Source organism: Choloepus didactylus, chromosome 5, assembly GCF_015220235.1.
Source record: "Choloepus didactylus isolate mChoDid1 chromosome 5, mChoDid1.pri, whole genome shotgun sequence".
NCBI classification, from domain to species: Eukaryota; Metazoa; Chordata; class Mammalia; order Pilosa; family Megalonychidae; genus Choloepus; species Choloepus didactylus.
This window is the reverse complement of record NC_051311.1, coordinates 30,961,853-30,988,307: the sequence shown is the minus strand read 5'-3', so window position 1 is coordinate 30,988,307 and position 26,455 is coordinate 30,961,853. Positions and strand designations below refer to the sequence as shown.

Here is a 26,455-nt window from a genome sequence, read left to right as displayed (position 1 = left end):
CACTTACATTTTTGGATACTTAGAGCTAATGGTTACCCTAGTACGATTTCCCACAATATGTAGCATTATGCTTGCTCTAAAGCAGGCACTCAGATATTTGTTGAAAGAAATACAGCAAATATAGTTAAAACCAACCTTAGAATTCATAGCCTGGGAACCCAGGGTTTGTTTACTGCCTTAAGTACATAAACTCTCGAACTTAATTTATTTCGATAAGTTTCATCATTAACAAGTATGTTCACAGTGATAAAACTTGTTTTTTACTAATTCAAATTCAAAAGTTATTTTAAACATAGTTATTATATCCTAGTTCTATATTAGGACATATGTAAAAGTTGGGTATTTTACACAGAATTGCCATCTAGGATAAATGTGGTATTTTAGTGTAGTAAACGAGTTAAGCTACAAGGAATCTTTCTGGCCTTAGCAAACTCCTTCTTCATTATATTCAGCCTGGTTGTGTGAAGAATGAATACTTAAAGCTGAATATTTAGTGGAAATCAGGATGCATCCTGCCTAAGATTTCTTCCATTCTATTTTTTTATAACTTTTTCACCAAATTCTGTTATTTTTGTTTGGTTATAGATACAGACACTATTCTGTTTATTTTGCACTTCTAGCTTTTGTTCCCTTTTTAGATTTTTCCCTTAGTTATAAATAATACTTGGCATTTTCCCAACATTTAATGATTTCAGAGTGCCTTCAATTAATCTATATATCTGAGGTAAGTATTATACCCATTTAATAGATGAGGAAATAAACAACTCAAATGATTCACTGTAAGCCAACTCAAAAATTGCAGTTTGAATTTAATTCTAACTTAGAGGACATTTTTAGTGTATTTATCACTACCTAATAATTTATTTTTATCTTGGAGGATATTTGCCAATAGCAAATATTTATAGATATTTAAAAGAATAGTATTTTAAATATACAGAGTATAATTTTATTCAATACAGTCATCAAACATCTGTTGATAAAATACCTTGAAAGATTATTCTATAAAAAATTAGTTAACTGACCATATAAAAATTACTATTAAACAGATTAAATGGTGATAATATAGAAGGATCCCTATTACTGAATTTATCCGATTTAGACTTACTATTGGCAATAAGTTTCAAGAAAGGGTTTTAGAACTTTCCAAGTTCTATTTTTATTTCAATATTTTTCCTTTCTTCCCATTTAAGAAAAAAGTATACATTGCATGAAGGCAGGTCATATGGTCACTTTAAAAACTGGGAAGTTTTACCAAGGTCAGGCTGCCTGGGTATCTGAGATTTACATCTTAACCAGGGAGTGTTCAAGAATGCACTCATTAAAGTAAGATTCTTGACAAAAAAGGGAAATGCCTTTGCCCACCCACCTGCCCCCCTTCCTTAGTCCTAAAAGTTTCCTTAACTTTCTTCTCTTGAAGGAGAAAAAAAAATGCCACTGTAGCTGAAAGCTTTTTCCTTCAGCTGGCTGCTATCCATTGATCCTTTGTGTTTGCCCATTCAATAGCACATACTGGTTGTTCTGGTTTCACCCCTTCCTTCATTCTTCCTTCCACTAAAAACCAACTACCTTTTTTTTTTTTTTTTTTAATTCAGTCTAAGCTTCTGTTTTTTTGTCACAGTCCAGAGTATCATTATTTGGTGGGGAATTTGGGTCGTAGAAAGGTGAAGTTTTCTTGTGAGCACATTTTTAATGCATTTAAAAAAGAAGTGATTCCTATTTTTTCGTGATGTATTGCTATTTAAATATAAGAGTGTCAGAATTATATCTCAATAAGGCTATGATTTTAAAAAAATTAAGCATGTAATGTGGTTGAAAATGCTCTAAAGAACAGCATTTACTTTACATTTCTCTGCTTCTTTCTCACCCCTACATTCCAAGTCCCTCCATCTTCTTCCCCCACTCCAATTTGTACTCTTATCTACCCTGAAATATATCCATTTCTTCATTATTTCAGTTTTAAGTATATACTCATTTTAATGGCATAATACCAAACTTCGTATGTTTTTTGATGCTTTAGATTATTGTTAGTTTAACTTGTTTAAGATTATATCCTTATGCTATTCTAAACTTAAATACAAAATATAAATATCAAGGTTATTAATCTGCTTTTAAAAAGTTTCAAAAGAAACAACACATCTTACCTTTTAAGCATTCAGCATTCAGAATTTTTCTTTTAATTAATTCAGGTTGTTTTTCTTTAAACTGAAACTTCAAACATTTATTTTGTTGTTTTCTCATGAACAGGTGCTGCTTTCATGTTCCCATGTATTTCACAGAGTAAGTAAATCCTGTTTTAACTCCCATAAGAAAGTATGCAATATATCATTCTTGTAACTTAAAGAAATCTACCCCAGTCTTACTCATTTTAAACTCTCCTAAAAAGAGCCATGTATTTTGTCCATAATCACCATTTATAGTTAGAAACATGACGTTAGGCTACAGTACACAATTCATCCTGTTTTTAAAATCATGAATTTTATGTGACAAAAGAACCACAAATGTTTGTATAACAGATTGTCATTAATAATGTACATCAAAGTGAATGATAGCTTAATTCATATGATTTAACTGCATGTTAGTCTTATACACAAAGATGATTTACCTTACACTAGTTGATTTTCAGAAGTTTTGATGTATCTGCATGTATATTCTTGTAAAATATCATTTTTGGAACTGGTTTCATGAGGAAGGTGTTAACATCTGATGAAACTTATTCACTACACAATTGAAATTGGACCATCTCATAATTAAGAGAGAAAAGAACACTGTAATTATATTAGAAGTAAAAATGTTTATAAGTAATTACTCATAAAATTTAAAGTGAAATATCTTTCTTCAGGCATGCCTTCAGGCTTTTGAAAAGTTCACAAATAAAAAAACCTGTCCTCTCTGTAGAAAGAACCAGTATCAAACCAGAATAATACATGATGGAGCCCGGTTATTCAAAATAAAATGTGCAACAAGGTAAGAATTGTTTCACCAAATCGGTTGTTATTCCAGTTCCTAATTAGCAAAAAAAAAAAAAAGAATGCCATTGTAATTTAAAAGTATATATTTATAAATCAAGCTAATGATAACTAATTTTTAAAAATATAGTGATTTTATCTCTTTTCTTGGTCACCATTGTCTGCCCAGTGCCCTGGCTTACAGTAAGTACAGAAATATTTGTTAAAATAATCATAATTTAGTTATTTTCAAATATCTGTTTTAGAATCCAAGCCTACTGGAGAGGATATATTGTTAGAAAGTGGTACAGAAACCTGAGAAAAACTGTACCTCCTATAGATGCCAAATTAAGGAAAAAATTCTTTGAAGAAAAGGTAAGCATAGGACAATAATTCTCCAGAAATAGTCTCTGTCTAGAGTTTTTCATCATCAACAATAATGCAAATGATTTATTTGGGATCAATAAGGCTATCAGAGACAGTAAAACCTGGAGACTTACCTCATTTTCAGGACTTTATTTTAATCGTTATGATGCTGCTAAAGATACAGTGTAGCTTAATTTGGATGTCCAATCTTGATGGTAAATTTCATAGAATATTTTTAGATTTTCTTTTCTAGTTAAATCATAAAATTCATAAAATTGGAAAATTGGAATTAAATTTTCAAAAACTTTCATTTGGCCATTTTATACCAATTGTTTAAGTAAACTAATCTCTCCAGATAAAACAATTTAAACAATTCTAGGTTTTTCACATCCCCTGAACTGTAAGTAAATGAAGATATCAGATTTTTATCTTAGAGTAAAAGTAAAAATGGAAAGAAAAAGTATGAAAATAAAAACTCCAGAGTGCTACAGTTTTATTGAATGCCTCCTGGAACCTCTTGGGATCATCAGTTTGTAGGAGGTTTAGAAATAACCACAATGTCTACCCTCTCTTGCTTTTTTTTTAGAGAAGTAGGTATACAGAAAAATCATGCATGAAATACAGGATTCCTATATACCACCCTATTATTAACATCTTGCATTAGTGTGGTACATTTGTTACAATTCATGAAAGAACATTTTTATAATCATACTATTAGCTGTAGTCCATCTTTTACAATAGGTTTTACTGTTTGTGTTGTACAATCCCATAGTTTTTTTTTGTTTTTTTTTTTGTATCCCCTCTACCTTTCTTTTAACTACTTTTTATCTTTTATTTTTATTTTGTTTGTTTAACAGTTTTCCATTACTAGTACCTTGCTGCTTTATTTAATCTGTAACCCCATACAAAAAGGAAGGAGACATGCAGAGTAGAAGGAATGTAGAATTTGGAGCCAGACAAACCTCAGTTCAAATCCCATTTCTACCCTCATTAGCTTTGTGACTTTAGACAAATAACAACTACTACAAGCATCAGTTTCCTCCTCTGTAATATGAAAGTCATAATTTCTGCCTTACAGTGTTATTCTAAGAATTAGATATAATATTTATAAAGGCCTAGCACACCATAGGCACTTGAAAATTTGTGTTTATTCTAAATATTAATATCTTGTTCAAGTTAATCTTTATGTTAATTGCTTTAGGTTTAGTAGTATCCAATATTTTCATTTTTTTCTAATAGCACATAGAAGAGTGCAGTGTTCTCATATGCTAGCCTCAAAACACTAAGATAAAACTCATTTTTCTGTAATCATATTTTATGGAAGTGTCATACATTTATGTAGATCTTTTACTGTGCTTTGAGTGAATAAGTTAATGTTCACCAAAACCATATGCATTATGATTTTATATAAGAGCCACACTTGTCATCTTTCAAGACTGAGACACTAATCTTTTTAGTGTGTCCTCACTCAGTGGACATTGATCATTTTACTTACCTTGGGGTGAGGGAGCATTTTCAAAGTGTCCCAGAACTATTAATCCTAAAAGTAAGTGGATTTAAACTTGGCTATAAAGCACTATGATAATCTTTTTTCTAATCCCTTCTTGATCACTGAAATAATTTTTCTAAGCATTGTAGTTATGTGTATGTGGAAAAGAAAATCAGAATATTGACTTATTGCTGTATCATTATGCTTCAGTTTTAATCAGAAAATACACTTAATTTGCCCTCAGGAGTAGGACAATATTAAATGCAACATACGAGCAAATAACTTTAAAACAGTGCATATCTTGAAGACAGAGGTTGAAACAGTAAGTGAATAGTTTTAGTTTATATGGAAAGGACATTCTGAATTTTAACTTGAAATGCCAGAAGTTCTTTCCCCCTGTCTTGGCATTAGGAAGGGACACCCTCCGGTTGATGAGGTAGCAGTGAGTGGCTTTGGCAGTATCAGCAATTCCTGAAGCAGTTTTGCCATCATCGGAAGACTTAGAAGGGAAGCACTAGGAGGGGAGCTTAGTAGGCTGTGGATAGAGAGTCTACAACTCTGCATTTATTTATGAAAAATTAATTTCTACAAGTCATTCACTCCCCTTAAAGCATGAACTGGAGAACAAGAGATATTTAGGGGAAGAGGACAGAGTTCTATTATTCAATGCTAATTCTTTTTCTAACATGCCCATTTTACAGAAGAAACAGCAAATCTCTTTAAGCTTCCTATAATTTTTTTTAATAAAAAGTACATATGCCTTTTTCAGGTTTTCTTGGAATCTGAAGCTTTCCTCTTTTACTGTTTAAAAAGCAATATATTAGCTCGCCTTTTAGATATTCACTCCTCTTAGTTTATTAACCTTCCAGACCTAGGTAGAGTGGCAATGGTAGTGGTGCCCATCTCACATCAGCCAGGGACAGAGTAACCCCTTGTTTCTCCCAGCTTGGCTTTGTACCACACCCATGCCTGGTTTGTGCCTTGGACACATGAATTGATCGTTTTCTTTCAATAAAGTTATGATGTGATTGGGCTCAAGCCCAATCTGGGACTGGGAAAATGGTCATTTCATTTCTATAAAAGATTGGATTGGACCTAAAGATGACCCAGACCTTGGTCCTGGCTCCCACTCAGAAACTGTCTCAGCTGATACAGAAGTAATGCTAATGATAATAGCATTAGCGATTACATGGGTGCCTCCTTCCGCACCTGCATCAGAGGCACAAATGTGCGTGCTGAGTTTTAGAAGCTGCAGACAGAGGCATCCCATATCATCGTGGGTACCTTAAATTATATCTTTGATATGCTTAATCAGAGATACCTGTCTCCCCAATATATCAAAATGTTTGTACTGCATGAAGCTGATGAAATATTGAGCTGTGGATTCAAGGACCAGATCTATGATGTATTCCAAAAGCTCAACAGCAGTATCATGTTGGTTTGACTGTCAGCTACAGGGTCTTCTGATGTGCTTGAGGTGACCAAGAAGTTTATGAGGGATCACATTCAGATTCTTGTCAAAAAGAAAGGGTTGACCCAGAGGGCATCCATCAATTCAATATGGAATGTGATGAGTGGAAACTGGACACACTCTGTGACTCGTATGAAACCCTGATCATCACCCAGGCAGTTATCTTCATCAACACTTGAAGGACAGATTGGCTCACTGAGAAGATGCATACCCAAGACTTCACGGCCTCTGCCATGCATGGCTATATGGACCCAGAGGAATGAGATGTGATCATGAGAGAGTTCTGTTCTTGTTCTAACAAAGTACTGATTATCACCCCCCTACTGGCCGGAGGCATTGATGTGCAGCGGGTTTCTTTAGTCATCAACAGCTATAACCTTCCCACCAACAGGGAAAACTATATCCACAGAATTGGTCATGGCGGACATTTTGGCCAGAAGTGTGTGGCTTTCAACATGGTGACAGAAGAAGTCAAGAGCAGTCTTCGAGACATGGAGACCTTCTACAACACCTCAACTGAGGAAGTGCACTTCAGTGTTGCTGCCTCATCCGAGAGGCTGTCCTGCTACCTAGCCTCAACCAGGGCTCAATCCTGGGGAGCCAAGGGGAGCAGGAGTGGGGAGGGAAGGAATTCAAAGGATGGCCATCTTGTCATTCTTTTTCTTTAAATATTGTCACTTTTTGAATAACAAAAAATGACAAAAGAAAGAACTAAGAAATAGTCATTGTTCATTTTCCAACAAAATAGTTTCAACCTGACCTGGATTCTTCCTACTCACTCCCTATTTTAGTTGCCCAGGGCTGCTATAACAAAGTACCACACTTCAGTTGGCATAAACAACAAATTTATTTTTTTCATGACTCTGGAGGCTAGAAGTCTAAAATCAAGGTGTCAGGAGGTCCATGCTTCCTCTTAAAGGGGAGAATCCATTCCCTGCCTCTCTCCTGGCTTCTCGTGTATGGCCAGCAATTCATAGCATTCCTTGGCTTGTGGCAGCATAACTCAATCTCTGCCTCTTCCATGTGGCTGTCACTCTTTCTGTCTCTGTCTCTGTTACAGACTGTGTTCAAATTTCCTCTCCTTACACGAACAGGAATCATTTTAGATTAAGGGCCCATCCTAATTCAGTGTGGCTTCATTTTAACTAATAACACTGACACATCCTATTTCCAGATGGGTCACATTCATAGGACTGGAAGTTAGGACTTGAATATCTTTCCGGGGGGACACAATGCAATCCGTAACACTCCCTAAGGTAGACATTTATTTTTGGCTGATATCCCATTTTCTAAGCAATGTCTTTCATCTTTCATCAGAAATAAATTAATCTCCAGTGTTATAGTTCATTCTCACTTCCATCAATGATTGTCTTCCATGATTGCTTTTCATCCTTTTATATTATTTCCATGCTTTTTTGATATTCTGTCATTTGACAGACTTCAACTCAGCAACTTGTTCTCTGAGTTGCTTTTAGTAGTTTCTAATATTTAATAGTGTGTTGCTGGCTCTAAATCCAGAAATAATTCATTGGTTTCTCTTATCAAAATTTAATTACTTATTCCATAGTCATTTTATCTTAGGGATATAAGTATTTTTTGCTTATACGCATTATCTTGTTAAGTTTTGAAAATATAGGTTGTACTCGGCTTTCACATAAAGCAAAGAGCCATGAGACTCAATTGAGTCTCCTGGCTCCACTATTATCTGTGATTTTGTGATACACAGAGAAGTTAACTCGCTTATTCATTTTCTACTCTGTAAAATGCAAAATACCCTGTTTATAGGGTTATTTTGAGGATATAAAATAAGAATTTTTTAAGTATATAACATAAGCGAAGGAACACTTGTAGATTTTCAGGTCAGTCTTGAAGGGACCATGAGGGTCCCATTGCTATTTTTGCTTATATTTAAGGACAGCCCCACTCTAGGTTCCAAAATATTTTTCAGTGAGAGAACATTGGTTATATTTTTACTTTCCAAGGTTTAACTCTGTAATCACTATTCTTAGAGCACTTTAACCTCTGCAAATGAATCCTCCCAACTAAGTAAATTTATTTTCAGTTTCTTTAAGATAAGAAAAAACACAGCTGGCAGGTAAATAGCAAGTGATTTCTTTCCTCACCACTGCCCTTCCATTGCCTCTACACGAGATTTAATATACTTCTTCATGAAGTAGCCCATGCTCTTATCAGCCTGTGCACCCCTAAGGATTCCTCTTTAGTCCCCTTGTTTTCCTTAGTACTTGCTTTGTGAATTCAAAGCTCTCTTGGAACTTCAGTTATTACTTCCACAAGGAAGACCATCATAGCTATAGTTCTGTTCCAATCCAGTATTTCCAGCTACCTACCTTCTATTGTTTCTATTGCCTAATTAACCCTTCTACTCCGTTTCTATCTATACCTCATCATCACTTTGGACTTTACCTCTAACCCACCCTGTACCCACTGTTCTAAGTATACCAGCTCACCCTTCATGCGGTGCTCATTCTTCCTTTTGCTCCCCCTGCCTCTGTTACACAGTGTACCCATTTTCAAAGCACAGTCCATGTCTTCTTCCAGTTTCATTGGTCTTCTTTAAACCTCTATGGTATGTAAAGTTGATAAATAGAAAAAGAACAGAAGAATAAATTACATTTTAGTTTACATATTACAAATTTGTTTTTTCTTTTTGGGCTTTTGAAAATAAACCCAGAACATTTGAATCACTAATTCACTTAAGCTTAATATCTTAAGAAGGGCTAGATAAGCAAAAACAGAATTGTTGGTTTTTATTAATGGTGGGGGAGAGTGGTGTTGAAATTGCTTAAGAGAACTACATAGAAGTACTTTAAAGCATTGGCTTTCAAACTTTTGCTCAACCCCAAGTAAGAAATACATTTTATACAATGACCCAGTACATGTAAACATTTAACAAAAACAGAATTTTTACAAAACAATTCTTACCCTTACTACATGCAAAGTACCCTGATACTTTCTATTCTATTTCATTTATTAAAATGCTGGACCCTGACCTTAATGTCATAACTCAATAATGGATTGTGACTTGCAAGTTAATAAATGCTGCTTTGAAAGCATCTCTTCTATGTATAAATAATTTCACATTAAATACAAGTAATTATTTGTTATTCACTGAAATCAAGTCCACTAAGAAACCCTAATAGGCAATCTTGCCCCATTTAACTTTCATATATGGGGGAAGAGGTGGATGGGTAATATACATTCTGTAATTCAAATTGTTCATCCCCCAAAGTATTTTAATTTAGTGAGATTATACTCATAATTTGTTATGCAAAGGGATTTTATAATTTACCTCTGCTTTCAGTTTTTTAATTATTTTTATTACAAGAATTGTAGATTTACAGAAAAATCATTCATGAAGTACAGAGTCCACATATATCCCACACACATATATACACAGTTTTCCCTATAACTAAGATTTTGCATTAGTGTGGTACCTTTGTTACCACTGATGAAATATTATTATTATATTATTAACTGTAGTCCATAGTTTACTTAGGGTTTACTTCAATTTTTTAATTAACTCTAGAATTCAATAATTCCAGATCTCTCTACTGATTTCCTAACTTTTCTTGATTTTTTCATACTTCACCCTTGCTCACTTACCTCACTTGTCCACAAATGCTTGAAATCTGTAAACTCAAACCTCACTTTAAATACATTAGAATTGCATTTAATGTAATAAATTATATTAGCAATAGGTACATACTTTGTCACCGGTTCTTATTACCTATGGATAAAACTCAGAGGCTGTCCTTTATGATATAGACCAATTTTACCGATTTATCTAATTACTCTCTCTCTTTCCAGTTTGATGGAACTCACTGAACTACTGGCATGCTCTGGGAAACACTGATCTATAATTTTAATCTACAGTTTTAAAATGTCAACACGTTTTAGTAGAATCTAGAAGATTATTGAATTTCAGCTTACTCAGGTTTCTATAGATGAGTTCAAACTATATGGATGTATACTACAAAAATGACAATTCAAGGAAAATTCAAATCAATAAAATACTAAAGTCTCACCCCACAAATTACTTATAAAGAGAATAAGAAGTCTTTATAGTGGAAAAACCTAGCAGATATTTCCTTGAGCCACAGGTCAAAATTACCAGTAATACCATGGACTGACATAATGTGCCCCAAATGAGCCCATGATGCACTGAGGACTTATATCACCTATGTATTTTTATGCCAAAAATGTTTAACCTGAACCTAATCATGAGGAAACAACCATATATATACAAATAGGAGTCTGAGAAATATAATATTTAAATGTAATGAGAGATCTTTGATTGAATCCTGAAACAAAAACAAGAGCTATAATTAGGGCAGTTTGGGAATTTGAATATGGATTGTATATTAGGCAATAGTAATGTACGAATGTTTAGTTCCATATGTGTGTTAATTATATGGTGGCTGTCAGGTGCAATGAGTTAGTTCTTAAGAAATACATGTTAAAGCATTCAGGGGTGAAGCATTATGATATTGCAACTAACCTTTAAATAGATCATACACTCACACATACTGTTCTAGTTTGCTAATGCTGCCAGAATGCAAAATACCAGAAATGGACTGGCTTGTATAAAAGGGGGTTTATTTGGTTACACAGTTACAATCTTAAGGCCATAAGGTGTCCAAGGTGATACATCAGCAATCAGGTATCTTCACTGGAGGATGGCCAGTGGTGTCTGGAAAACCTCTGTTAGCTGGGAAGGCACGTGGCTGGTGTCTGCTCCAAAGTTCTGGTTTCAAAATGGCTTTCTCCCAAGACGTTCCTCTGTAGGCTGCAGTTCCTCAAAAATGTCACTTTTAGTTGCACTTGGGTTATTTGTCCTCTCTTAGCTTCTCCGGAGCAAGAGTCTGCTTTCAACAGCTTCAAACTGTCTCTCATCTGCAGCTCCTGTGCTTTCTTCAAAGTGTCCCTCTTGGCTGTAGCGCCTCTTCAAAATGTAACTCACAGCTGCACTGAGTTCCCTCTGCCCATCAGCTCATTTATATAGCTCCACCTCCATGGAAATATCCAATCAGAGTCATCACCCACAGCTGGGTGGTGCGCATCTCCAAAGAAATACTCAAAGAAATCTAATCAAAACTGATAATGTCTGCCCACACAAGATAATGGCGTTTGGGGGACACAATACATTCAAACTGGCACAAATACATACATACAAACATATACATAAGAGAGAATACAAATGTAACAAAATGTTAATTAAAATGTGAAGATAAACTAGCAGTGTGGAAACAGGATGCAGATTTTCTAAATTCCAAGGAGTTGGTCTTGGGTCCAGTGTGGGAAGGAAAAGAAAGATGGGAGAAGAAGGGGAGAGGGCATAAACAAGAAAAATGAGATTCACTACTTACACCAAAATATATTCCAGATGAAGCAAAGAGTTAAACATAAAAACAAATGAAAACTGAAACATAATTTTAGAAGAAAACATTATAAAACAAATTCATGACCTGGGAATGGAAAAGACCTTTCTAAGTAGGATTAAACACACACACACACAAGCCATAGAATTTCAAAACTCTGTATTGGGAAAAAAAGTTTAAAAACCCCTAACAAATCAGGAAAATGTACTTGCAATTCAAAAGACTAGAAGCACCTTTCCTTAACATGTGACAAGCAGTTTAGAGAAGGAATAGAGATGAAAAAATGCTTAATCTTACCCATAACTAAAGAATTAAAATAAAACAAAAATAAGAACATATGTCATCTATTACTTTGGCAAGAATTTAAAAGTTTGATAATAGACTTTTAGTGGTCATAAGATTGAAGGAGAAATGGGGATTTTTATAAACCACTGATAGAACTAAGAATGATACAATCATTCTGGCTGACAGTTCACTTTGATCCTCCTCTAGGAATTTACTCTACATATATACTCATGAATATTAGCTAAGATATATTCAAGTATATGTTCAGTACAGCACTGTTTAGAAAAGAGAAAAAATGTAAACAACTAGAGTCCACCAATAAGTAACATCCATCCAATGGATTACTACATAGCAATTATAAAGACTAAGGTAGCTGTGCATATGTTGATATAGAAGGATTTCTAACATACATAATTAAGTGAAACAAGGAAGGTACAAAATATTTTTAGAGAATATTTTAAGTATATAAATGAGAAACAAATGGATTTGGTGTTTTTACAGCCAAAATAATAGGAATCTTAACCGTTCCCTTTGCAGAGAGAGAGAGGGAACAGGAAAGGCAAGGGCAGGAAAAGATTTATTTTTCATTTTAAACCTTTTTATACCATATGAATTTTCTAACCTTATATACATAACTTTTTAAAAAATTATTTCAACAGCAGTTATTTGTAAGGAGACTGTCTTATTTTCCAATTTTTCTGCTTTGTTTCTTTATGTTAAATACAAAACATTTTTAACAAAATTTTTAAAAGATCATGCCAACAAAAGTTAGGAAAAGAGGAGAAGTGAATAACGACAAGAATGGATAATGAGTAGAAAAGATAAAATGATAGAATTAAAATATAGCAGTAATTACAATAAATATGATTGAGATAATTTCCATATTAAACAACTCTCTTAGATGACATTAAAAAAATCAGCTATAGCTTCTCAAGACACCTTTGAAACACAGCGAAACAAAAATGTTCAATGGAAAGGCATGCCCAAAGATAAATATGGCAAATGCAGAACTAAATAAATAAAATAAAAAACCACAATAAATGAATTGCTTTTAAAATGTATTTGGAAATTAAGAATCTACATTATAGACTGTTTAGGTATTAATACAATGAGAACACTAATATTATATTCTGTGGTAGTTAACTAAAGTTGTGCTTACAGAAAAGTTAATAGTGTCAAGTACATTTATATTGAACAAAAAAGATTAAAAATAATGAACAGACCATTCAAATCAGGAAACTAAAAAAACAATGCAATTTTTTTAAGTAGGAAGTAGATAGTACAAAGATAAAAGAAGTAATTAGGAAAAAAGCAAAACAGGTAATTGAAACTAAGATCTAGATTTTTTTAAAAAGAAAAACTATAAGGCAAAGCATTCACCCAATTTTTGTTTTGTTTTGTTTTAAACTATATGATAAAGTCTCATCAGGGTTAAAACAAATTAGGTAAGGCAGAATACAGATACACAGAAAGGGAGGAATGATCATATGTTGGGAAATTATTTTAAAATTATGTGAGACTTTTATACAACTTTATGCTATGTATGAAAATATAATTGAAATTGTTTTCCTATAAAAACAGGGCACATGGAAAGAAATATGAAAGATCTTCAAAGATGTTTACCCTTAAGAGGCACCAGTCCTAGATTTTTAAAGTGAATTTTGTCAATTCTTCAAAGAATAGGAAATTATTATGTTTAAGAATAGAAAAAGACAAGTTTTCCATTCATTTAATGAACCTAACAAATCTTGAAACCAAAACCTGAGAACTATAGCCCAAGAAACCTACAGACCAATTCACTTATGAATATAGATATGATAATAATAGATAAAATCTTAGCAAAATTGACCCAAGTAATGCAATGAAAAGAAATACACCATGATCAATTTGGATTTCTCTCAGAAAAAATATTGGTGACAAAAATCATATCAGCATCTCAATCTTTGCTAAAAAGGAATTAAATAAAACTTAGCCATTTCTAATAATGACAGTAAGCAAAACAGGAGTAGAATTAAATTTCCTCATCAAAATATTAAGACAGTATATCAGAAAGTAAAACCACAAATTTATATAGTAAAACCTAAAGATGTAAAACTAGGGTATCCATTTTCATAGTTTGATCAATCCTTGCCAGAGCAATAATACAAGAAAATGAAATTAAAAATGTGTATGTATATAGTGTTTTTGTGTGTGTATATATATAAAACACTATACACACACACACACACACACACACACACACACATATATACATATACATGGATATAAATGTGTTAAATCATTTGAAAATTTATTGGAACAAAAATATTAGATCAAATTCAAGATTAATATGCAATAATCACTTGTTTCCTGTATAGCAGCAATGTCCAGAACAGTGGAAAATGGCCCCCTTTCCATGATGGCTACCACCTAAAAATAAACTTAACAAAGAATTTGCAAAACTATAATAAGAAAAAAAAATTTTCTGATGAAATAAAAGGATTGAATTAAATGACTGACATTTTATGTTGGATATGTGTAAAAATGTCCCATTTTCCCAATATTATAGAAATTTAATGTAATTTCTTTCTAACCCCTAAAAGAGTAGGATTAACCATGCACTTAGAATTTTAGAGGTTAATTTTAAAGTTTATCTGGAGAAGTATGAATAGCTAATAATGTTTTGAAAACAAAGAATATTGAGGTAGAACAATCTTGTTAGCTACGAAACAATATATATAATTTTGGTAATTAATATTCTTATGCAATAATAGACAAGATATTGATGAAACAGTAGAAAGTCACATATCCAGGTATATAGAGCTTCTTAGATTACAGTAAAGGTGATATTTCACATCAGTGGGGAAATCAATCAATTTGTGAAAACCAGCCCATTTGGGGGATGGGGGGAGAAGAACCTTACTTCATACTGTATCCCCAAAAAAGTTCCAGATGGATTAAATATTTAAGTACTTTAAAAATTAATAAGTAAAATAATAACTAATATAAATAATAAAAATATATACATTAAATAAAATTGACAGAATAAAATCTATAATACTTCCTGGGTACCTGCTATTTGTATTTTGTTAAGCATGGGGAGACAATAGTAAGTACAACAGATACCATGAGCCTAATAAAATTTCAAAAAGTTCAGAAAGCTATTAAGTGATCTGGAGCTCAAATTCAGTTCTGTTTGACTATATAGTTTGAATGATTGCTTTAATGGCTTTCATTACTCTCTAAAAGGATGGTCCTTAAGAAAAAAATAGTGTAAGAATATATTTGATGGTTATTTGTCCTTTTTGATAAGGTGAAATGATCATGTTTATTTGAATTTTTTTTGGTAAAATTGGAATATTTGCTTAAACATATATTACATTAAAGTTTAGGGGTTGCAGCCATTTTCTTATGCTTTTTTAAAAAGATGTAATCATAAGAGTGGAATAAATATTTTACATCTCAGAAGTAGGAGAGATGAATAACAAATAAATGATAGATGTAAAATGACTGTGCACGCTGTTGAGTTCATAAAGAGAGTAATCATCATCCACAGAGGTGCATTCATAAAAGCCTGAAACTTTTAGTTGTGTAGCATACACTATTTTACAGAAATAATGTAATTTATCTAATAATATAAACATAATTTTATTATTTTCATCAAGAAACAAATGTGTTTCAGTAAAAAATGTTTTAATTCATTTTTTTCCTTTAAATACCCATAAAAATATTTTAACTTAAGCTTGTAACTAAAATAAGTCTTTAAAATCTAGAAGTCACAGAGTAAGGTTTTTAAAATAAAAAGATAAATGTTGATCTTGGGTTCTCTACTCACACTTCAGTTTCTCATTATAGTCATTCTTAATTTATGCTTCTGAAAGTTTTTCAAAACTGAAAGTGTGTACTAAAATAAATTCAGCTCAGAGATGAACCAATGTATATAGTTTTCCTAGTAATAGATCCATTTCTTAAAATAAGGAATTCCAAAACTAAAGTGAACAGTGATTTGTCAATCTTAATCTCTGAGTAAGAGACTAGCTTTGTAATAGTTAGCAACATTCCAGAAATGCCTGGTTTTTCTACATGGGCTTGCCTTTTGACTCCCAGTATATGGGAAGCCACCTTCTGTTTCTTTTCAAATGCCTGTTCACCCCAACACCTTCTTGCAAATTTAAATGTGCATGGAACTTACTTTCCATCTATGAACTATTAAAGATCTAATATTTAAATTTTAGAAATTGGAATTTTTAAAAAGCTAAATGTGCAGTAATTAACAGTATCAGATATGGTGAATTCTTAATTATCTGTGGAGCAACAGTTTTTAAAATCTGGGGGTGACATGCCATCACTAGCTACTTATCTACACTGTATCTCCATTCTGACCATTGGTGAAGGTTAAATTAATGCACATTGATTTTATTTTTGATCTAAAAAATTGAAATGATAAATTACTAGAAGAATTAAATCATTTGATACATTCCAAAGTCAAATATAGATAAATGTTTAATTCACTGCCTTCATTAATCAAAAAAATCAAGACGTTGCAACTGATTCTCCTTTCTCTCCAAAAAATCCATGTCAATCATGTATTCCAGTGGTTTCTAGACTTTTGGATTCTATTGAAATGTAAAAGAGAAATTTGGGGCTCCAACAAAGTTGCTGCTAATTTTTTTTAACTTTTTTACTTTACCAAGTAAGAGTTAAAAAAAAAAAAAATCCACATATTCGTTCAGAATCATTTCATTAAAGAAAGACTATTTTAATACCAGAAAATTAGGAAGTACATGACCACACAGTAAAGGAAATTCCTTTATACTGAAAACACTTAGCTTTATAAAAAAATCACTCCATTGAATGTACTTTTCTGACTTAGCTAGCAGATGAGTGAAAACCTCTTTGCCATATTTTGGAATCACTATTTTAGACCAAAAAGAAGTTGAAGTCCAATGACTTGAAAACAAAGGCAAATGTGGTATTTTTAGACACAATAAATGTTTCCTTTATATGTCTGAAGATCAAGCCATGATGAATATGTTTTTAATAGTTTAGATTAGATTAGCTCAGGTCATTCTATTTTTATAAATTAATCTTGTAAAAAAACTGTGGCCTTGCATCTTCACTCCTCTATTACAAAGGAGTTGATGAAGTCTTATTTCATTTTCAAGCCTCTATTGGGTGTTAACTAATTAATAAAATGCAGGAGTCATCATTCTACAACTATGAATGCTTCCATAAACTGAGAATTTCTTTTCACAAATTTGCCTTGCTTTAAAATATCTGTGGTACATTCTTAACAAAACTGAACAACAGCAAACTTAAAAGTGATGCAGTATTACAATGTAGGTTCTTTTAAATATATTGGAATGTTGTGGTAAGAAATGAAAAGGTCAAATGTTGAGTTTTGTACTCTTAAGTGAGTGTCAGAGAATTAAAATTCAGCCAAACATGCCTTTGTCAAAGAGGATATTTGAGTTGTCTGGGGATGATACAGTAGTCCTAATATACTCATTCATTCAAGTTTTAACTAACCAAGATCAAAGAGGCTTGGAAAGGTCACTAAACTGTTATGCTAATATCTTTCACCAGTGTGTACAGAAAGCGCAAAGTGTTGCCCAGAATGCAGTGGTTTGGTCCTTGAATGTCTTTGATCCTTATCTAGAAATTCTGCTAGCATATGTCATATAATTGAGGCATGGTGTTTTATTGCTGCAATTAAAACTTTTCAAATGCATTATATTATCTCTACCTAAGCTAAAAGTCCTGACCATTGTTTAAAAAGTTAGGTTAGTGATTTGTAAAATGATGTGGTTGACTTTAGGCTCTCCTTGTTCCCCATAGCCTGCTTACATGTGATTTCTCTTACAATTTTCATTTAAATCTCACCAAACAGCATAATGGTCTGAAAGTTTGTTTAGTCCTTTAACTTCCTTTATCACATAGAGATGGCAAACATTCTGTTGCTAACTTGAAGTGGCTCCAAGCAGCAAGACTGGGAGGATATTAAACCAGTAAAAGCTTATCAACTGATTCATTGATATGCAGTAAATTCCAGGCTTTTCATTTTGCTTTTGAGAGTTGCCATAAGTCAACACATTAGTAAGCAATTTGCTGACATTAAGATGGATCACTTAAAAAGGCCTCCCAGGTAGACAAAGTTCACCTGGATACTTTTGTTAGTATATATTTTTTTAATGGTTAGCTGGTATGTTACTTGTAAATGACCATAATTGCTTTACATATCAATAACCTAAACTTTTAATTATTAAATTATCAAATATATGAGCCTTACAAAGACTCAATAATAATTGAGTCATTATTTTTAAATTGAAAATGTTTATGTATTTTCTCTATTTTTCTAGAATTATAATATTAACTATTACTTTGAAAACTGAAACTCAGTTGTCAAAATTTTTTTGCCAGATCTTTCTCTTTCAGTTACTTCACAATTATAAGATCAGCTGATCCTTATAAACAATGAGGAAGTAAATAAAGGAAGAAGAAACCCTGAATACATAAGAATTTAACATTTAAGATATTTAATAATAGCTACACATACGACATTACTTTGAATTGACTACAAAAGGTGGTCAATAAATATATGTTGATTTGCCTTTTAAAAATATTACCCTTGTCAACTTGCAAACACTTGAAGCTATAAGAATTAAAGGCCAGTCATACTGGTTCACTTTTAGAATTTGCCAAAAATATATACAGTATTTTTCATTAAATTAACAAGCTATTGTCAATGTTATGATTATATGCTAAATGTTGTTTTATTGAATTTTGACACTGGAAGTAACTTCAAATCATTCCAGACAAGTTGTTTTTGTTTTTTGTTTGTTTGTTTTTATCCTCCCCAAAAGGAATTTCTACTGCACTCTTTGGAATATGTATATTTTAAACATACATGTGTCCTCGTTTCTAATCTTCTGCAAGCTTCAATTCAAAAACTTTTATTAAATGATGCTGTAGGGCACTATGCTAAGAGCCAGAAAAATCAGGTGCCTTCCTTAAATGTAAGGTACTTTTTCGAGCAGATAAGAAATACACACAGGAAAAAGATAACACCAGCTAGTGGGTGATAAGTGTCAAATGAAGGAGATAAGAAGTATCCTATAAGAGTTCAGAAAAGAAAGACAAGGAGAGAGAAATCATTTCCAGCTGAAGTAAATTGCGAAAGTATATGTAGTTTTTTTAGTAATCATTTATATGGGTAAAGTTCATGGAAACAGAAAAATATGATTTATTCGTAGAACTGAATAAACTCTTTTGGCCAGACATAAGGTTCATAAAGGAGAGTACTGAAAGGAAAGAATTGGAGTAAGACTATGAGGTACCTCAGATTATAGATAGCAGAAAGCCATTAAAAGTTCGATTGATTACATTTCATGGTGAAAATGGTGTTTTAGAAGATAACACCGATGATATGCAGCACAGATGGTCAAAAGGAAAGGCTGGTGTCAGAACAACCACTTAGGCAGCCTGAGTTCAAGTGACTAGCAATTCTAAATCATGCCACACCTTTTCATCCTTTGCATTGATGTATTCCTTTCTTCCCCTCATCCCTTTCCTATGCATTGATGTATTCCTTTCTTCCCCTCATCCCTTTCCTATCTCCTAAATCTTTCCAAAGTTCCCTTCAAACATCACCTTCAGAGAGGCCTGTCACATTCTCTTCCCTCCTTCTTGTTCCCCTTGTATCTGCTACAGTACTCAACATGTTAAATTGTAATTATTTGTTTCCACACCTGTTTTTGTTGTTAAATTGTGAGTTCCTTGTTGGTAAAGACCATGCATTAGTCATTTTTGCATTCTTAGGGTCTAGTCCAGTGCCTAGTATATAGTAGCCCAGCAATTCCCAAACTATTTTGAGGCCCATCCCCTTTAGGAATTGTTTTAATCATTTTTATCATTCACTATGCAAAAATTTAAAGTGGCAAATTAAACTTGAAATTATTTAGAGTGAATAAAATTTATTTGAAGTCTCTAACCACCATTATATATAAAGAGAATTGTTATTTTTTTCATTTAAGAAATGCTGCTTAATTTCTTTTACATAAGAAAGTATGATTTGTTAACAAATTTGAAAGTGATATGTTTGTTTAGGTAGGCTAAGTGGATACTAAAATATAAATTGTAACAAAAAATTTATAAGTATAAAACATAACAGCATTAAGGATAAACGAAGAATGATGTTATCAACATGGTGACATAAGACAACCCCTGGAAAAGTCTCCTTCAGAGTCAACTAATAAAAGGACAAATCTCACTTGTTTGAATTTCTGGAGTATGATAGAGACTGGAGAAGGACTCAACAATGCTGAATCAAAGAAAAAGAAAAAAATCACCAAAATCAGGTAGGAGATTTACCTCCCAAGCCTGCCAGTCTGGACCTCTTCCCCTCACTCAGTCCTTGGATCTTTTAGAGTCACACAGAGGCAGCATGGCCTGGGTCTCTCCTGCCAAGATGCAGGCCATAGAGCCACTCACATCACTGAGTTAAAACCCCATGCTTATCTGGGCATAGATACTCAAGTCCACGGAGACCCAGGGCTGAACAAAAGTGGCTGAGGAATGCCACATACAAAAGTGCTCCCAGGGGAAAGAGAGACCTTAGCAGAAATGTTGGCAAGAGGTGCTCACACTCAACCCACTCTGTTTGCTGGACTACCTAAATGCGAAAGAAACCTTTCTAGATTGACCCCCACCACTCCTCCCAGGGCAGTATACCCTAACAGGAAAGAAACAGGAGACAGAAAAGCCTCATGGAAAAAAAAGGGGGGAAAGAGGGAACTGAACTTCTGTACAGGGCAAGTCCCAGAACTGAGAAGTGTAATGAAAACTGGACACTGAGTGAGGGATAGATTTTTAAACAATTTATAGGAGCTGGGGAGAAAATTCTTCACAAAAACAGAATGGATCAAGATTCCTGGAGAAGGAACAGAGGAAAGGAAGCTTTCTCCTGGAGATCAAACAATTGCACACAAAAGGGCAATCTTTAAAAATGTACCACATATTCAGGGCAAGAATCTGGTGCAGAATCGCTGAGAAGATCCAGAATAAGTTGGAGTAAGCATCAAAGAAGATGCTTAACATAAAGCCTAGCAACAACAACAACAAAAACAACAAAAAAAAAAAAAAAAAAAGAGGGAAAAACTGATCTTCAGAGTTAACACATCAAAATAATCAGATGCCCAGACATCAGCTAAAAATTATAAGCCATACTAAGAAAAAGGAAGATTTGGCTCAGTCAAGGGAAAAAATTAAGGCACAGACTTTGTAACAACTAATCAAAGAAGTTCAAACAAGTCTCCTAAATCAATTTAAGGAGATGAAGGAAAATATGGATAAAAATAAACAAATGGTAGATATAGAGTTAAAGGATATTAAAAAGACAATGTGTGAACATGAAGAATTTGAAGGTTTAAAAAGAACCAACAGAAATTATGGGGATGAAAGGCACAATAATGAAGCTTTAAAATACACTAGATTTTTAACAGAAGATTTGAACAGGCAGAAGATAGAGTCAGTGAACTAGAAGACAGGACAATTGTAATCATACAGTCAGAAGAAAGGATAGAGAAAAAAACAGAAAAAATTGAGCATTGTCTCAGTCCTTGAGTGATAGCATGAAGCATACAAACATACACATTATGGGTGTCCCAGAAGGAGAAGAGAAGGAAAAAGTGGTAGAAAGAATATTTGAGGAAATAATGGCTGAAATTTTCTCAATTTTTCTGAAAGACATAAATATACATGTCCACGAAGTGCAATGTTCTCCAAACAGAATCAACCCTAATAGACCTACTCTGAGACATGTAATAATCAGGATGTCAAATGCCAAAGACAAAAAGAATTCTGAAAACAGCAAGAGAAAAGTGATTCATCACATGCAAGGGATTCTCAATAAGACTTAGTGCCAATTTCTCACCAGAAACCAGGGAGGTAAGAAGGCAATGGTATGATATATTTAAGATACTGAAAGAGAAGAGTCATAATACAATTGAACAAGAAAAAGTCATTATTTCCTCATAATGGACATGCAAAATATGAAGAGGTAATGTGGGATGAAAATAACATAAAGAGAAGAAACAAAGGGATATGAGATCAGAGAACATGTATGCTATTGAAGCTAAGTTGGTATCCTTTCAAATTAGTAGGTTATGGACATAGGTTGTGTAATATAAACCCCAGGGTAACCACAAAGAAAGTATTTTAAAAACAAAGAAACAAAGCAGAAGTGATGGACCAAGCTAGCATGTCAAAATTTCCTCTATGGTTTTCCTCCTGTTCTTGAGTTAGGAAATGGCCGCTGTGTTTACAATGGAGCTAAGGCATCAGAACTGTGCCCTGGCATATCAGGAATTTGAATTTAGGGTTTAATTCTCAGATTGCCTCCAGGAATAATTTTACAGTATTCACTTGACTGCTTGGTTCTATATAAAGTCCAAGGAGTAAAGAAATGGGTTGCCCCCAATTCTAGATCACATTCTTCAAGATCAAAGTCTAGAGCACAGTCTATTTCTCAATCAAGATCAAGATCACACTCTAGAAAGAAAAGATACAGTTCTTTGTCTTGTGCCAGGACATATTCAGGATCTCGTAGTAGAGATCGTATTTATTCTGGAGATTATTGCTGAGATTACAGAAATAACAGAGGAATGAAATGTCCTTATGGGTACAAAGGAAGGGGCAGAGAGTGTTATCAAAGAGGTGGAGGTAAATATCATCAAGGTGGTTATAAATCTGTCTGAAATTGAAGACACTTTAGGAGTTCTAGACAAAGTCATTCATGCTCCAGGAGACCAAAAAGAAGATCTGTGTCTTCTCAGAGATCCCAAAGCGGATTTCACCCCTCATATAGATCCTCTATGTCTCCAAGATCCTCCTCTTCTTGTTCTTCATCCCCATATAGCAAATCACCTGTCTCTAAAAGATGAAAGGAAAAACAGACCAAAAAAGCTGAAGGGGAACCCCAAAAAGATAGAAAAATAAATTCATAGGAGAAACCGAAAGATACATTTGAACATGACCCATCTGAATCTATTGATGAATTTAATAAATTGGCTACATCTGGTGATATTTGGCCTGGCCTTTCAGTTTATGATAATAGTCCCTAGTCACCCCATAGTCCTTCACCTTTTGCCTCACCACCTAGTTAGAGTTCATCTTGCTCTGATGCCTCCATGCTCAGTACAGTCCACTCTGCAAAAACAAAACAAAACAAAAAAACACCTCCCAGCATTCACATTCCATTCAGCATAGTCCGAAGACATCTGGGTCTGGTTCTGTAGAAGGCTCTAGTCGATACAGTCCGCAGAATAGTTCAGTCCATCACCTCTCATCACAAGCCCCACAAAGACAATTACACCACAGAACACTCCAAGAGATGAGGGGGCATTCCTCATTTTATCCTAATGGTGGGGATCAGGAAACTGCAAAGATTGGAAGTTCCTGAAAAAGGTTCCCAGATGAAGAGTCTAGAGTATTCCTGCCAGATAGGACTAATACCAGGGACAAAGAGGCCCCAAAGGAAAAAGGGTCAGAAAAAGGGAGGACAAAGGGTGAATAGGAAGACCAAGAAGCTCTAGATTACTTCAGTGATAAAGAGTCTGGAAAACAAAAGTTTGATTCAGAAGGGTATGACACAGAGGAGACAGAGGATTATAGACAGTTCAGGAAGTCAGTTCTCGCAGATCAGGGTAAAAATTTTGTTACTACATGTCACCAGAATGCTGAGGAGGAAGGACCCATGCACATCTAAACTTTCACTGAAAGGCAAAAGAGAAAGTGATGGATTTAGAGAAGGAAAAAATTTGCAACTGGAAGAGACTGGATATGTAGTGGAAAGGCCTAGTACTACAAAAGATAAGCACAAGGGTAAATGGGAGGCTAATTATGCCTAAGAGGCACCTCCAGAAAACCTCTTTTGTTGCTCAGATTTGGCCTTTTCTCTAGGCCCAACTTGGCAAATAAATTCATTAACCGCCCCCCTACGAGGGACATGACTCCCAGGGGAGTGAATCTCCCTGGCGATGTGAGACATGACTCCCAGGAATGAGACTGTCCCTCGCATCGAGAGATTGAAAATGCCTTCTTGATGAAAAGGGGGAAAAGAAAGGTAACAAAATAAGGTTACAGTGGCTAAGAGATTATGAATACTGATTTTCCCTCTCTCTCTCTCTCTCTCTCTCTCTGTATTTTTTTTTTTAGATGCTAGGGTATTAGAATAACTAGAAGGAAATAAGCTGAAATGGTGGAACTGTAACCCATAACATTCTTTGAAATTTGCTCTGTAGCTACTCATTAAATTGTACTTTGAAAGTTATTGCCTTTCTATATATATATTATATGTCACAATAAGGAAATAACTGAAACTATGGAACTGTAACCCATAACATTCTTTGAAATTACATATATAACTACTTCTTAAATTGTACTGTGAAAGTTATCACCTTTCTGTATATGTATTTCACAATAAGGAAATAAGTGAAATTGTGGAACTATAACCCATAACATCTTTGAAATTTACTACTTGTTAAATCATACTTTGAAAGTTATCACTGTTAGGTATATATGTTAAATTTCACCATAAATATGAATTAAAAGAAAAGATAAGTACAAGGAAGACAACAAAAGTTCTGAAAGAATAACAGTAAAAAAAGAAACTCAATCACCTGAGCAGGTAAAGTCTGAAAGGCTCAAAGACCTTTTTGATTACAGTCCCCCTCTACACAAGAATCTGGATGTCCAAGAAAAATCTACCTTTCTAGAGGACAGCTCACTTAGGATCCAAATGATAGCCAGTGATTCTCATTGCTCTGAAGTCGAGCTCAAAATGATACCTGTTCCTTTTGATGATTCCAACAGACCTCCTTCCTTAACTAAAGACAGGCAACTTGCCAATATACTAGTCCACTCTGTCAAGAAGGAGCAAGAATTCTGATCCATCTTTGACCACATTAAGTTGCCACAGGTGAGAAAAAGCACTACGGAGTCATTTATTCAACACACTGTGTTCTTGGTTCATCATGTTAAAGAGCAATACTTCAAATAGCTGGAATGACCCTATGCAATAGATTCCCTTCATTATCAGAAAGCCACTGAAGTGCATAGTACCCAGCAAAAGAGCCTGAGATCCACAGAGAATTGACATCTCTCCAAGTGCCCTCAGGAAGCATACTTGTTTAGCCAGAGAAGAGAGTTTTAAAAAAGAAAATCGAAAGGGAGATAAGAAATTAAGGTGTGATCCTGCTGATCTTCGGCATGACATTGATCATCATAGAAACGAAAGAAGCGAAGAACGGGGATTCCAAGGGCTCCAGGGAATCCAGTGGATCAAGAAAGCAGAAAAAAAACTCCGGAAGATTACAAGGAATACAAATCTTACAAAGATGACATTAAACCTAAAAGTAGAGAGCAAGATCATTCTTGATCTTCATCCTCTTCAGCATCACTTTCTTCTCCCAGTTCTCCAGAAGAAAAGGAAAGATCTGAAGTGCATGGCCCCTCCTCCAAATTGGTGGCATCCTCTTTGCATGTTCCGTCTGCTGGTAAGAGCTGGTTGCAGGGCACAGTCATCACTCCTATGATTGGGGTTGTGTGAGCTAGAGTGGAGTCCAGCTCCTCAGGGCAGGATACTCTTAACAGGGAAGAAACCATGGCAGAAAGGCCTCACAGAGAGAGAGGTGGGGGGGGGGGGTGGAGGAAAGAGGGCGGGGGTTAAACTGAACTGCTACTAAGACAGGAGTGTCCCAGAGCTGAAAAGTGTAAGGAAAATGGGGAACCAAGTGAAGGAAAGAATTTAAACAAATCACAGGAGCTGGGGAGAAAATTCTACACAATAAGAAACAGAACAGATTAAGATTCATGGGGAAGGAAAAGAGGAAAGGAAGATTTCTCCTGGAGGTGAAACAATTACACAAAAAGTGCAGCCTTAAAAATTGTAGCACTATCCAAGGAAAGAATCAGATGAAGAAGAGCTGAGAAAATCTGATCAGTAAAACACAGGCCACTCTAAAGGTCTAGAATAAGTTGGCCCAAGCATCAAAGGAGAGTCTAACACAAAGTCAGTCAACAATAAAACCCTAGACAAAAGGGAGAAACTGGCCTTCAGAATGAACTCATAAAGATAATCAGATGCCTAGACAGCAGAAGAAAAAAAAATTACACACCATACAAAGAAACAGGAAGATATGGCTCAGTCAACGGAACAGATCATAATTTCAGTGGAGATACAGAGTTTGAAACAACTAAATAAAGAAGTTCAAACAAATCTCCTAAATCAATTCAAGGAGACGAAGGAATATATACATACAGAGTTAAAGGATATTAAGAACACAGTGTGTAAGAATAAAGAAGAACTTCAAAGTATAAACAGAAATTTAACAGAAATGAGAACGAAAGGCACACGAAGAGATTAAAAATACACTAAAGGTATATAACTGCAGATTTGAAAATGCAGAAAAAAGAAACAGCAAACTAGAAGACGAGACAATCGAAATCATGCAGTCAGAAAAAC

The 26,455-nt window shown here is 34.1% G+C and overlaps 2 protein-coding genes, 1 non-coding gene and 2 pseudogenes across 7 annotated transcripts in view; 4 read left to right on the top strand and 1 right to left on the bottom strand.

Annotated features, from left to right (window-relative positions):
* The window catches only part of RNF32 (ring finger protein 32), a 69,426-nt gene that overhangs the window by 28,675 nt on the left and 14,296 nt on the right, over positions 1-26,455 (top strand). For 2 of the 5 annotated variants that reach the window (XM_037835735.1, XM_037835736.1), the window contains exons 5-7: positions 2,245-2,277; positions 2,840-2,964; positions 3,212-3,320. In XM_037835735.1, coding sequence (XP_037691663.1) covers positions 2,245-2,277; positions 2,840-2,964; positions 3,212-3,320 — 267 coding nt within the window. Of the gene's footprint in view, positions 1-2,244; positions 2,278-2,839; positions 2,965-3,211; positions 3,321-6,251; positions 6,968-10,099; positions 10,136-24,147; positions 24,194-26,455 lie in introns of those variants that run through there. The other 3 variants (XM_037835739.1, XM_037835738.1, XM_037835737.1) reach the window with 3 other exon arrangements.
* LMBR1 (limb development membrane protein 1) overlaps positions 5,200-26,455 on the bottom strand; it is a 360,445-nt gene continuing 339,189 nt past the window's right edge. Inside the window, exon 21 of the transcript XR_005216916.1 lies at positions 5,200-8,853. The gene's annotated coding sequence lies outside the window, so the exon portion shown is untranslated. The remainder of the gene's footprint in view (positions 8,854-26,455) is intronic.
* LOC119535614 lies at positions 5,662-5,793 on the top strand. The gene has a single exon (XR_005217230.1). It is a non-coding gene; the product is annotated as a small nucleolar RNA SNORA48 (small nucleolar RNA).
* On the top strand, positions 5,961-6,940 carry LOC119533871 (annotated as a pseudogene).
* Positions 19,356-23,890, top strand: LOC119534728 (annotated as a pseudogene).